The 12,499-nt window shown below is 38.2% G+C and overlaps 3 protein-coding genes across 3 annotated transcripts; 2 read left to right on the top strand and 1 right to left on the bottom strand.

Annotated features, from left to right (window-relative positions):
* The first annotated feature begins 3,110 nt into the window (after positions 1–3,110).
* LOC112194345 (auxin-responsive protein SAUR50-like) lies at positions 3,111–3,443 on the top strand. Its single transcript, XM_024334594.1, has one exon. It carries the CDS (start codon positions 3,111–3,113, stop codon positions 3,441–3,443), a length of 333 nt encoding a protein of 110 aa, XP_024190362.1.
* A 2,756-nt stretch (positions 3,444–6,199) lies between these two features.
* Positions 6,200–11,590, bottom strand: LOC112194346 (zinc finger BED domain-containing protein RICESLEEPER 2-like). The gene is made up of 5 exons (XM_024334595.1): positions 11,576–11,590; positions 6,780–9,051; positions 6,542–6,676; positions 6,400–6,442; positions 6,200–6,272 (listed from the first exon to the last, which is right to left on the bottom strand). The coding sequence occupies exons 1-5, from the start codon at positions 11,588–11,590 to the stop codon at positions 6,200–6,202; spliced, it is 2,538 nt and encodes an 845-aa protein (XP_024190363.1).
* Positions 11,591–11,686: 96 nt separating this feature from the next.
* On the top strand, positions 11,687–12,043 carry LOC112194347 (auxin-responsive protein SAUR50-like). Its single transcript, XM_024334597.1, has one exon. The coding sequence runs from the start codon at positions 11,687–11,689 to the stop codon at positions 12,041–12,043; it is 357 nt and encodes a 118-aa protein (XP_024190365.1).
* Positions 12,044–12,499: the final 456 nt, after the last annotated feature.

The following is a 12,499-nucleotide window of genomic DNA, read 5'->3' on the forward strand; positions in this document are numbered from 1 at the left end:
AAATCTGTGATATTGTGGAGCCCCAGAAACATTATCCCTAGCTAATATAGTCTGCCCTTTCTCGATTTGTTTCTCAAATAGAGGGTTAACCTTGCAGTTTCTTCCATGTGACCAGCAAGAACTGGTTCCATTCTTTGAACTTAAAGCAGGAACTAATGCTTTACAGTAGTTGCATTGTGCATTCTGTGGGTCAGGCTTGCCATCAGGGAGCAAAGGCCTTGTAAAACACTCCCATACTCGACTCTGTTTCCTACCCTTTGTGGTCTTATCTACTGGTTTTCTTTTCCCCAGCCCTGCACTAGCTTCCACTGATTCAGGATTTGGATTTGGTGTTTCAGTTGGGGTTGGAGTGGGATCTAAGTTAGGGGTACTATTATCTACTGGTGGTACAGGGTTTTGGTTATCATTTGGGGAAACACTAACAGATTGAGAACTTGCAGTAACCATGTTTGAAGTTATGGAAGGGGATGAACAACAATGACTTCCTGACCTACTTGTAGAAGCCATGGTCTACAAATTGAAAAGATAGATTCAGTTTTGATCAGTTTTAAAGAAAAGATAGATGTGTTTCATACTTTTAAACGTTTGCAAACGTGTTCAATTTATACTTAAAACCAACAACTTCATACTTTCCAATCATGTTCAGTGTATAGTTTACACTTAACTATAAGTCATTTTCAAGCAGAAACTCATACAGACAGAAAGTCACAAAGTCACATTCTAGCATAAACTTATTCACACATAAAGTCTTAAAGTCACATACTAATTAATAAGAGTACAAGTAGAATAGATACTTCAAGTTCAAAGAATTTTAGCATCCATACAACATAATTATACACAAGAACTGGTAAAGTCATAATCATAAACACCCATACACAGTCAGAAGCAAATACTTCAAGTTCAAAGAATCAAAACCCAACCAAGCACACACAAGTTTAGACGTTTAGTTACCTAATCAATGACCTCGATCACCTGTCTGCCTCAGGATAAACTGATAAACCCTTAACTCAAATCCATGGTCAATAGACTCGATACCTTCAAGCTTCAAAGGAATTTCCTACCAAAACACATATTAACATATATGTTAGATAACCACGATCAATTTCAACCATGAAATTAACATAATCAACAACAGAATCCATTTTTTTCATACAGATTAGGGCAAAAGGAGTAACAAGAGAACAAAACTAAAAAGAAAATGATTTTACCTAATTATTTGAGCTTGAAAACACCACTTGAACACCGTATAAGCCTCCGAGCAACCACGTGAACCAAGCAACTGATCGAACGAGGAACTGAGGAACTGAGGCTGAGAGGAACTGAGGAACGGCGTACAAGAGAGGGACGAGACTCGAGAGAGAGAGGCGCTGCAGGCAGAAGTCGCAAATGACCTAATCGGATAGAAAAATTTGGGGATTTCAAAAATCAAACGATACTGGTTGAAATTTATGTTAGTGAGTTTTGCATCTTGCTTAGATTATGTTTTTGGGACTGGAATTAGGGGTGGAATCAACAAATTAGGGCTGGGTTCTGAGAGAAAGAGAGGCTGAGAATGATGTCGCGAGAGAGGGAGAGAGAGAGGGTCGAGAGGCTGCTTTCGGGAATGACTAAATGAGATCCCTAACTGACCCCCTTAGGGTTTTCCCACTTTCGACTCAGATCCAATGGCTTAAACTGATTGTTGATATACATCAACGGTTAATAACACACCTACTAATTAAAATAATAAAAAATAGTTAAAATCTATCCTATTCGGTCGGTTCGGCAATACCGAACCTCCTCTATTTGCTAAACCGCTACCGAGCCGATTATCAACATTCGGTACGGCATTACCACACCGCACCTCCGGCTGCCGTTTTGGTCGGCGCCGACTCCACCGGTTCGGCCGGTTTTCGGTTGGTTTCGGCAGGTTCGGCATTTCAAGCCACCCCTACTCAAATCTTTGATTGCAGAACATCTTTTTCATCATTTAGGCTCCATTTTGTGATTCTTTGTGCCTTTTTGTTTTATAGTTCTCCCTACTAATTTCATTGTTTGGTCATGACTTTGAGAAACATTATACTAGTTATCTTCGTTGCAAACTAGCATTCGCTTTCTTAGGCGGTTGTTCTGTTGACGCCTCTACAGTCAACATCTGAGGTCGTTAATTTGTTGAGCTTGGGTGGTTTACCAAGTTAATGATTTTTTGTTATCTTTCTAGAATTGATATTTCCTATGAATTGTTTTACTAATATCGACAAAATTATAGTTTTTACTAACAATAACGACTTTGATAATTTGATGCAACTCACAGGGATCGGAAGAGAGTACCAATCGTGCAACTCTGTTGTCTCCTTGATGTCATCTCTCATAAGAAACCCAGCGACTAGTATTTTGTGTGGTAAGAATTTTGAACAAAGCTGTACAAAAATCAACATCAAGGTCACCCTACCACTACCACCAAATCGTCATTTGTTTACAAGTACGTATGTATCATTCTGGCCGATCAAGTAAGTAAACACCATCCATCAATAGAATATATTGGTCAATTTATTACTAATTTGATCTGCTTGTTTAATTTTTTCCATACAAAACCCTTGTTATAGAAGGGTACTTAAATACACTACACATAATATTTCTATTCAATGCTAATTTGCTTACAGGTTTTCTAAGCTATATATATTGACCGGAAACAGGTTGAAGACAAACTAAATTTGCCTACTTAATTAGCATAATATTAGTCAATCAAATCGATCGAGTAGGGTACACGTACACTTGTCTTATGTGAAATATGACAAGCCAAACTTCCAAGTTGTTTGGCTTAATATTCAAATCTACGTACGTTGGCATAGGAATAACTGAATAAGAAGGACCAGCTGATACGAATGAAGGGCACTGATCGAAATCATAATAGATTTCCCACAAAACAAATTAGAAAAGTGGCCAACACTCCACTGTAACCAATCCCGTTACACTGGGCGACTCATTATATATGAAGTACGTAGTCGTGATCATATCTCTCACTGCATTTGTTTCCCTCACATTCTTCTTTGGAAACCCTAACTCGATCCCAATCGTTTCTCTCCCAAATTTCCATCTCTAATATTTCCAAGCTAAGACTACCAGACACCATGAAGTTCATGAATCCTGCATGTCTTATCAATAAGCTAGGAAGAAGCCACTCCAAGAAGTCATACGAACGGTTGGTGCGTGAAGATGACCAGGTCGAGAGGTCCAAGAAGAAGCACGGTTCAGCTCCAAAAGGTTCTATAGATTTGTTCGTGGGGAAAGAGGAGAAGAAATACCCAGTTCCCCTCAAGTACTTTACACACCCAAAGCTCCAAGAACTCCTCAAAGAGTACCAAGAACCCGTGTTTGATCCAAGATTTGATGAGCCGATTGTGCTTGAATGTTCTACGGAAATCTTTGAGCAGTTGCTCCGTTATATCGTCAAGACTCGATAAGAAGTATTCATTAGAATTTAATGTTTTCTTCAATCTTTCATAGTTTGTATTCAAGAACACTATTGTGAATTAGATCCGAAATTTTTCGGCCATGGTTCTGTAAACAAGTCAATTGAATTATTTATATGAAATTTATTCTTCACTTGATTTTCTTCTTTAATTTCAGTCTGGTTGTTATTTAGTGCCATATCAAGGAGAGGAGAAAATTATACACTTCATATTTTAGGACCTCTCATAGTATTTACTTTCCTTAATTTAGTGGACTTTTTCTAAACGATCTATCAACTTCATTTTGGCTTTTACTTTCTTGATATTCCAGATAGCTAGGCTAATAGGCTGCTCAGCATATATATCCCTTGCCATAATATCTCTCAAAATGCATTAAGAGTGAGTTTGGTTAGAAAATATTTTTATGAAAACGGAAGCAAAGAAATTTCAAAACATGTTATGTAACTCTCTAAATTTTTTTTTCCTTTATTTATTTATTTTATTATAGAAAATCAACTATTGTACCAAAGTAACTCTCCTCTGCACAAATAGTATGCAACTCTCTGCATTCTGGGGTTTCGAGGCAGTAGAGGTTGTTTTGTCACTCCCTAGCGTGGTTTGCTGTTTCTGTTCTATTAATTGGGGGGCTGACGATGTTGGGCTTAGGTGGAAGCGACGCGGTGGAGACACGAAGGTCTCGTCGGTGGCGCTAACATTTTGTGTCATTTGTTTCGCCCAAAACTTTTTGGCTTGTGGTGTATCGGGTTGGTGCATGGTGTGCGACTGATTGTTTTTGGCTGGTACGACCATTTATGGTTTGTGTCTAGCATTTCACTTTTAACTTAGGGTCGTAGGGGTATGGATTGCTTATCAGGGTTGATCTGGCTGGGGTTTATTTGTGTTATCTTTGCTTATTGTGTAATTAGGTCTTCTACTTTAAGCATGATTACCAATTAATACAACCTTATGTATGGATTACCATTCTTGTATAGTTGTATTGCTTAGCCAAATTCATGCTTTTTGGCGAAGCTGGATGTTAAGGTTAGTTTTAATTGGGGATCAGATGTTATCTTTGCCCACGGTTAATTGGTTCTTCAAACTTAATTTGAGTTACTATAATCAGTATCAGGATTAATAAAATCATTTTATTTATGGATTACCAAGTCTGTTTTATTTTGCCAAATTCAACCTTCTTGACGTACAGTCTGATTATAATTGTTGATGCGGGATTTGTTTGGTTTTGTCAATGAAAATTGGTATCGGCATTAATATTGTCTGTAGTCCTTAATTTAAACATCCTTCTAGGAACAGTTTTATATCTCTAACTAATTGTTAGAATCAGAACCTGTTATATACGCGCGTGAGGGTGACTGCCATTTTCGTTTTTGTCGCTCAAAGTTTTTGATTCGCATCTCTCTCTTTTCCGAGTACAACTCTACTCTTATTTTTTGAGGTGAACATAATCATGTTCTATTAGTAAACGATGTCATTGCGTCAAGCTAGAGGATTTCAAGAAACCACTCATAGTACAAGATGAAGCACAATAGTGACAATACAGACTGCCCAAAGCAGCCAAAACCTTCTAACCAAAAGACTATAAACCTAAAAGAACTGCAAGAAAAAATAAACCTCCCTACCCTATACCATCCAAGAATGGAACACATTCAAGAAAAGGTATAGAACTAGGAAACAACTCTACTCTTATTGTTTAGTTATGATACGCAGATACGGAGAAATACTATATTGTTTGATAAAGTTTCCTTTCTAGTGCTTCTACATGTGTCCAATTATTGAAAACTATGTGCCTACTATCTGAAAACTATAGTTTTCAATAATTATAGCCTTGCTATCGATCTGAGCAGCTGTTGAATCAATTTATAGAAAACTATGTGTCTACTTTATAATTTTTGTTATTTTGTAGACAGTCTTCTACGAATTACTCTACGTACTGATGGTAATCTTGATTTTATGAACTCACAAATTTTGTTTACAATAAGAAATTTCATGATTTGATGCTCGGAAGTCACTGAAGAATGCCCAAATATTTAATTTGATCTTAAGTAGCTAGGCACCTTTAATTGCAAAAATATTATTATTTCAAATATTTAATTTTCATGTTGCATTTCTACTTTTGCCGTCTTTAATAAGTTTAAGGGCCAATAACATATAATGCCACTTCTACTAATTTACTATTCTCACTACCACATAATCTTTTGGGTTTGTGTCCATTTACCCTAATTCTAGGGTCATTTATCTCACTTACCTCATTAAGTTTTTTTAATTATCCTTTACCCATAAAAACTCTAATAAGGTCTTCCTTAAAACCCAATTAAGTTTATATTTTTTTTTTAGACTATTTTACTTATATTTTTTTTTAGACTATTTTACCCTCACTCCTTTGTTACATATGGAGAGAGAGAGAGAGAGAGAGAGAGAGAGAGATTTATTGCCCCCCTAAATAAACATTTATTGTCCCTCAATAGTAGGGCTGGGATCGGCTCGGTACGGTTCGGTAAATAAGGTATACCGAAACCGAGACCGATTATTTGACTCGGTTCGGTACGGCTCGGTACTCATCAAAATGCCTATCAAACCGAACCGACCCGAAACCGATCGGTTCGGAACTAGTTCGGCACCATTCGGTACACCAGTTCTGCTTTCAAAAATCCTGTGAAGTTTCAACTTACAACTTTCAAAGCAATGCAGTCCTTCATCATGATAGAAACTAGAAAGTAAAGACAGTAAGCAAATAAGCATTGGAGGCATGACTAAGTAAGACAGTAAGCAATCAAGTGAATCAACGCATTAGGCATGACAAACTGATCCAGTGATCCCTTAAGACTGTAGGACAGTAAGCAATGAACTCATAAACAAACTGGTAAACTGAAAGCAATCAACTGATCAAGGCATGACTAAGTAATTCAGTAAGCAACTAAGCATTACAGTAAAGGCTTACTAATACTATTACAAGTTTACAACCCAAATAAACTCATAGAAGTATTGCACAAAGGCTGAAACCATAAAAATTAAAAAGTTTAAAACTGAAACTGAGATTGAGAAATGAGGATAGTTCATGAAATTATAGAAATGACTCAATGAGGACAGTCAACTTGTTTCTGAGTCTTCAGAACCAGAATTTTCAGATTCATCTTCAATCACCTCCACAACTTCATCACTTGTATCCTTTCCCTTTGGTTTTGGAGGAGGACATGAGTTAACACTTGAAGATGCTGAGTTTATATGATCTACACCAAACACAATGATTTGCACAATATCAGAAATTGAAAAACATAAAAATGTAATGATAAAAAAAAACTGAGCAGTTGAGTAGAAATCAGAAAACTTTACCTTTCTCACATTTCTCATAGAATTCTGTTTCCTTGATGCCTGGAGCATCCTCTATGCAGCTAATATCATTCCCTCTCAACCAACTTTGCAAACATATCAAAGCTTCCACAGATTTAGGAGTTAATGAACTCCTAAAGTTGTCGATTACTCTCCCTCCAGTGCTAAAAGCAGCCTCAGATGCAACTGTGGACACTTGAACAGCCATTACATCTTTGGCTATTGCTGCAAGAACAGGGTACTTAGCTCCATTCAACTTCCACCATAACAAAATAGGGAAATCTGATTCTCCTAAATTTGTGTACTCAAGAGGGTCCAACAGATACTTGTCCACTTCATGTGCAACCACTTGCTCATCAAGTTCTGAAACAACTTTTCTCCAATCACTCAAGATTGATGCTCTTCCTCTGCTGTCACTGCTTGTTACTGTACTTTGTGAACTTGAGGTTAAAACCTCCTTTTTCTTTACAGGGGCATCCTTTGGTGCATAAGCTTCATACAATGACATCAACACATCCCTTAACTCCTTGGCTTTTGCTTCCACAATGTCATTATCATACCCTTCTTTTTTCAACAAATGGGTGATATTAAGTAGCTTGAATCTGGGATCAAGAACAAGCCCCATAAACACCAAAGGATTTAGATCCTTGAAGCAGCCATAATACTTGAGAAATTTAGAACTCATGTGTCCTGCCATATCAATCAACACTTTCTCAGTTTCACTCCCTGTTTGCAATTCACGAGCAATAAACAGCTTGTTGATCTCAGTTTCCATGGACAACACATCATGGAAAGTAGTATGAATTGTAGGATGATTACTTGCACTGACCCTCAAAGTAACTTCATAAAAAACCCGCAGAAACTGAACAAACACCTCTGCCTTATCCCATTCTTCATCTGTCGGTGGCCCAACTCTATTTCTATTGCCTTTGACTGGAACCACATTCCCTTCCTCATCATACTCTTCCTCAGGCTCCTTGAAATATGCAGCAAAGCCACTGTCAGCATCCTCTAGCATCCTTCCAAAGGCTTTTTTGAACTTCAAGGCAGCTTCCAACATTAAGAATGTTGAATTCCACCTTGTGGGAACATCCATAACCACCAAGCCTTTGCAAGGGACTTGTTCCTTTGCTACACATGCCTTAAAACTATCCAGCCTAGATGCCGAAGACCTAACAAACTTTACAGCATTTCTAATGGCTAGCACTGCCCTATTCAACCTTTTCAACCCACTTCCAACAATCAAGTTACAAATATGAGCAGTACACCTAACATGCATGAACTTTCCCCCTAAGATTGATTCCGAGTTTTCCCTTTTGTTAAGTTTGGACCTAACAAACTCAAGAGCACACTTATTAGCAGCCGCATTATCTACTGTAATGGTTAAAACCTTGGTTATTCCCCACTGAATCAAACAAGACTCAATCAACATCCCTATCGAATTTCCACTATGGTTATGGATAGTGCAGAAATTGATAATCCTCTTATGCATAACCCACTCATCATCTATAAAGTGTGCTGTTAGCACCATGTAATTGAAATTCTGAACACTTGTCCAAGTGTCAGTAGTTAGGCAAACTCTATAATGTGCCAAATCAGATTTCAATTTCTTCTTTGTCCTATCATACAACTTCAGAAAGTCTTTCACCAAAGTTTTCCTACAGGGGACCCTAAACAAAGGCTGCATAACATAACAAAACTTCCTAAACCCTTGCTTCTCAACAAAGCTAAAAGGAAGCTCATCAACTACAACCATTTCAACACAAGCTTGCATCACTTCGTCAGGATTATAAGCTACAGCCTTCAATGAATTACCCTTACTTTTATCACCAACAAGCAGTTTCTGATTCTTATCGACAACCCTCCTTCCTGGATAATACTTGCATGAGTTGTTTATGTGCCTAATCATACCCTGAGTCCCATTTTTGTAAGAATCACAAGCATAGTCTCCTACAGCACCCTTAGGACAATATATACACTTAGCCCTCCTAAACTCTTGTATAATATCTTCTTTACCCTTAACTTTAATCACTTTCGTATCAGTGTATTCCTCAAAGTGCTCCCAAACCCAACTACGTTTCCTATCAGCTCGAGGATTGTCATGTACCTTTTCACACGAATCTGGAGTTGCTGCCCCTGCTGCTGATTGAGTGGCATCTTCGATTGAGGGAGAGGTCCCACTGCTCGAAACAGCCAAGCTGGACTGAGGGAGGGGTAACACTGCTCGGTCTACTCCTTCTTTGCCTACTTCACCTCTCTTCTTACTTCTTCTAAACTGGAATAAAAATAATTAAAGATAATTAGTGAGCAGTGAGCACATAAAGTCATAAATTGATAAACTGATAAACAAGTAAAAGTGTAAAACAACAATTCAGTACATCATACATTACATCTTATACATTATAATCTGATAAGCTGACAATCATAGATTATAATCTGAAAACAAGTAAAGTAGTAAACTAATATCATAAAGTCATAAACTGATAAACAAGTAAACTGTAAACTAATCCCAAATTGATTATAATCTGACAATCATAGATTCATAATTAAACTAATTCCTCCCGGCATGTCCTCTAAAACTCCAGGTCTCCAGCTATTAGAGATTTAGAGTATTAGGCTATTAGCCTTAAAAAAATTTCAATGTTCAAAAGCCTCTTCAACTTTTTAACGATACCAACAGATCTCAAACAAGCTCAAGTTTGCAAGTAACCCATTAGCCATGCATGATAAATTCATTAAAGGTACATGATAAATGGCATTTAGTTAATCTGTGGATGGTTCTCAACGACTCAACCAGTCAACCATCATCCATGATAATCACATACTAACAAGCATCTCATAATCTGATAATCATTTGAAATTCAAAAGAATCAAACCCAATACTTAAACTTACTCCTAGCTTTCCCATTGATAATCAAATGATTCAAATCAGAGCCTTCTTCAGTTCGTGAAAGCTGCAGAAGTATTGCCGGTATTGGAATCGGAGCTTTAACTTCTTGAGTTTTTGTCTTCGATTTGTATGAAATCAAATCAATCAATGGAATCGTGGTGCTGAATCGAACAAAGGAGGTTTGGCTGTTTGAGTCTTTGAGAGTGAAGGACTGAAAGTGAATGCGGCTTCTTTAGGACTTTAGGAGTTTAGGTCACCTACCCGAGCTGCATCCCTACATCGATTTGGACCAAGTTAATGGGCCGGGTCGGTAACATCCCGGTATTAAAAAGGCCCAATCCGATCCCGACCCGAGCCCAATGCACTCGGTACGGTTTCGGTTCGGTACTACAGAAACCATAAACGAAACCGAGCCGATCGGTATCGGTACAGTTCGGTCGGTATCGGTATCGGTTTCTCGGTCTCCGATTCCCAGCCCTACTCAATAGACTGTTACTGGAGGGGGGGGGAATAAAAGTTTAATAAACCTCTCTGGAGGCCTCCAAATAGGTTGTCGGAGATCTCATAGGTCACCAGAGAGGTTTATTGCCCCCTCCCTCAATAGACATTTATTGCCCCCAACAGACCGTTACTAGGGGGCAATAAAAGTTTAATAAACCTCTCCGGAGGCCAGTGACACTAAGCAAGGGAGCGGGCGAGCGGCACCGGTTCTGGGGAAGAAGGTCGATTCGAGTTGATGGTTGCAGGGAATAAGCCGGCATGGAGCTGGTGACGTTAGAGTGTCTGGAAACGAAAGGAGGTTGCCAGAATTCGATTCGGAGCAGCCTGAGGCCGTTGTGGTGATGAGCAGGAGATCTAGGAAGCCGAAATTCAGTCTGGCTTGTCAATGTGCGGTACAGAGACACAGGCTGCAATAGGCGGTGCTGGTTTGAGGTGAGTCTGAAGCCAGTCTCGGAATGATGGGAGGACGCTGGCTAGTCAACATGGATTTTGATGAGGGACAGGGAGAGAGAGAGAGAGAGAGAGAGAGAGAGAGAGAGAGAGAGAGAGAGAGAGAGAGAGAGAGAGAGGCATAACATGTAATTTATTAATTAGGTTAAGGGGTAAAATTGTTATTTAATTTGCTTTAAATTGGGTTAGTGGAAACAAAAATTTGTTGCTGAGGTAAGTTGAACAATTTTAGTTGATTTTGATGCTTTGGATCAATAACCCTAATCTTTTTATCCCTCATAAAGTCACAAAAATTTTACGGAAAGTAGAGCAAATGATACGGTTTGATGTTATCTCTCATAAGAAACCCAGCGACTATTATTTTGTGTGGTAAGAATTTTGAACAAAGCTGTACAAAAACTCAACGTCAAGGTCACCCTACCAAAGTACCAATACCACCGAATAATCGTCATTTGTTTGCAAGCACGTACGTACCATTCTGGCAGATCAAGTGAGTAAACACCATCCATCAATAGAATATATTGGTCAATTTATTACTAATTTGATCTGCTTGTTTAATTTTTTCCATGCAAAACCCTTGTTAAAGAATGCTAATTAACTTGCAGGTTTTCTAAGCTATATTGACCAGAAACACGTTAAAGACAAACTAAATTTGCCCTAGTTAATTAGCATAATAGTAGTCAATAAAATGATTAAAATCGATCAAGTATACACATAAGACAAGAAGTGAAATATGACAGGCTTCCAAGTTGTTTGGCTTAATATTTAAATCTACGTTGGCATTGGACCAAGAAGGACCAGCTGATACGATTGAAGGGCACTGATCGAAATCTTAATAGATTTCCCACAAAAGAAATTAGAAACTTGGCCAACACTCCAGTGTAATCAATCCCGTTGCACTGGGAACCGACTCTAACTATATATAAACTACATACGTAGTCGTGATCATATATCTCACCTCATTGTCCTCCATCACGTACATTCTCTTTTGGAAACCCTAACTCGATCCCAATCGTTTCTCTCACAACTTTCCATCTCTAATCTTTCCAAGCTAAGACTACCAGACACCATGAGGTTCATGAATCCTGCATGTCTTTTCAACAAGCTAGGAAGAAGCCACACCAAGAAGTCATACGAACGGTTGGTACATGCAGATGACCAGGTCCAGAGGTCCAAGAAGAAGCACGGTTCAGCTCCAAAAGGTTCTATAGATTTGTTCGTGGGGAAAGAGGAGAAGAAATACCCAGTTCCCCTCAAGTACTTTACACACCCAAAGCTCCAAGAACTTCTCAAAGAGTACCAAGAACCCGTGTTTGATCCAAGATTTGATGAGCCGATTGTGCTTGAATGTTCTACGGAGACCTTTGAGCAGTTGCTCCATTATATCGTCAAGGCTCAGAAGTCAGCAGTATTCATTAGAATTTAATGTTTTCTTCAGTCTTTCATAGTCTGTATTCAAGAACATAAACTACTATTGTAAATTAGATCCGAATTTTTTCCGCCATGGTTCTGTAAACAAGTCAATTGAATTAATTATATGAAATTTATTCTTCACTTGATTTTCTTCTTTAATTTCAGTGTGTTATTTAATGCCATATCAAGTAAAGGAGGAAATTATACACTTCATGTTTTAGTACCTCTCACAGTATTCCCTTTCCATAATTTAGTGGACTTTCCCTAAACGATCTATCAACTTCATGCATTTTGGCTTTTACTTTCTTGATATTCCAGATAGCTAATAGGCTTCTAGACATTCACCCTCAGCTGCTCAGCATATATATTCCTTGCCATAATATAATAAAAGCGAGTTTTAAGCTGGAAGAAACAATTAAATAAATTCACGTGATTGAAACTAACTAGAGGGCTAGAGATGAAGTGGCTG

Source organism: Rosa chinensis, chromosome 3 (assembly GCF_002994745.2).
Source record: "Rosa chinensis cultivar Old Blush chromosome 3, RchiOBHm-V2, whole genome shotgun sequence".
NCBI lineage: Eukaryota > Viridiplantae > Streptophyta > Magnoliopsida > Rosales > Rosaceae > Rosa > Rosa chinensis.

What these genes read in the sequence shown, in the direction of transcription:
- LOC112194345 (XM_024334594.1), top strand. Translation starts at nt 3,111, where the DNA reads ATGAAGTTCATGAATCCTGCATGTCTTATCAATAAGCTAGGAAGAAGC.
- LOC112194347 (XM_024334597.1), top strand. Translation starts at nt 11,687, where the DNA reads ATGAGGTTCATGAATCCTGCATGTCTTTTCAACAAGCTAGGAAGAAGC.
- LOC112194346 (XM_024334595.1), bottom strand. An exon ending in CTATGAGAAATGTGAGAAAG is followed by an intron (nt 6,677 to 6,779) that starts GTAAAGTTTTCT and finishes TGTTTGGTGTAG; the next exon opens with ATCATATAAACTCAGCATCT. An exon ending in TTTATTTGGGTTGTAAACTT is followed by an intron (nt 6,273 to 6,399) that starts GTAATAGTATTA and finishes ACTGTCCTACAG; the next exon opens with TCTTAAGGGATCACTGGATC.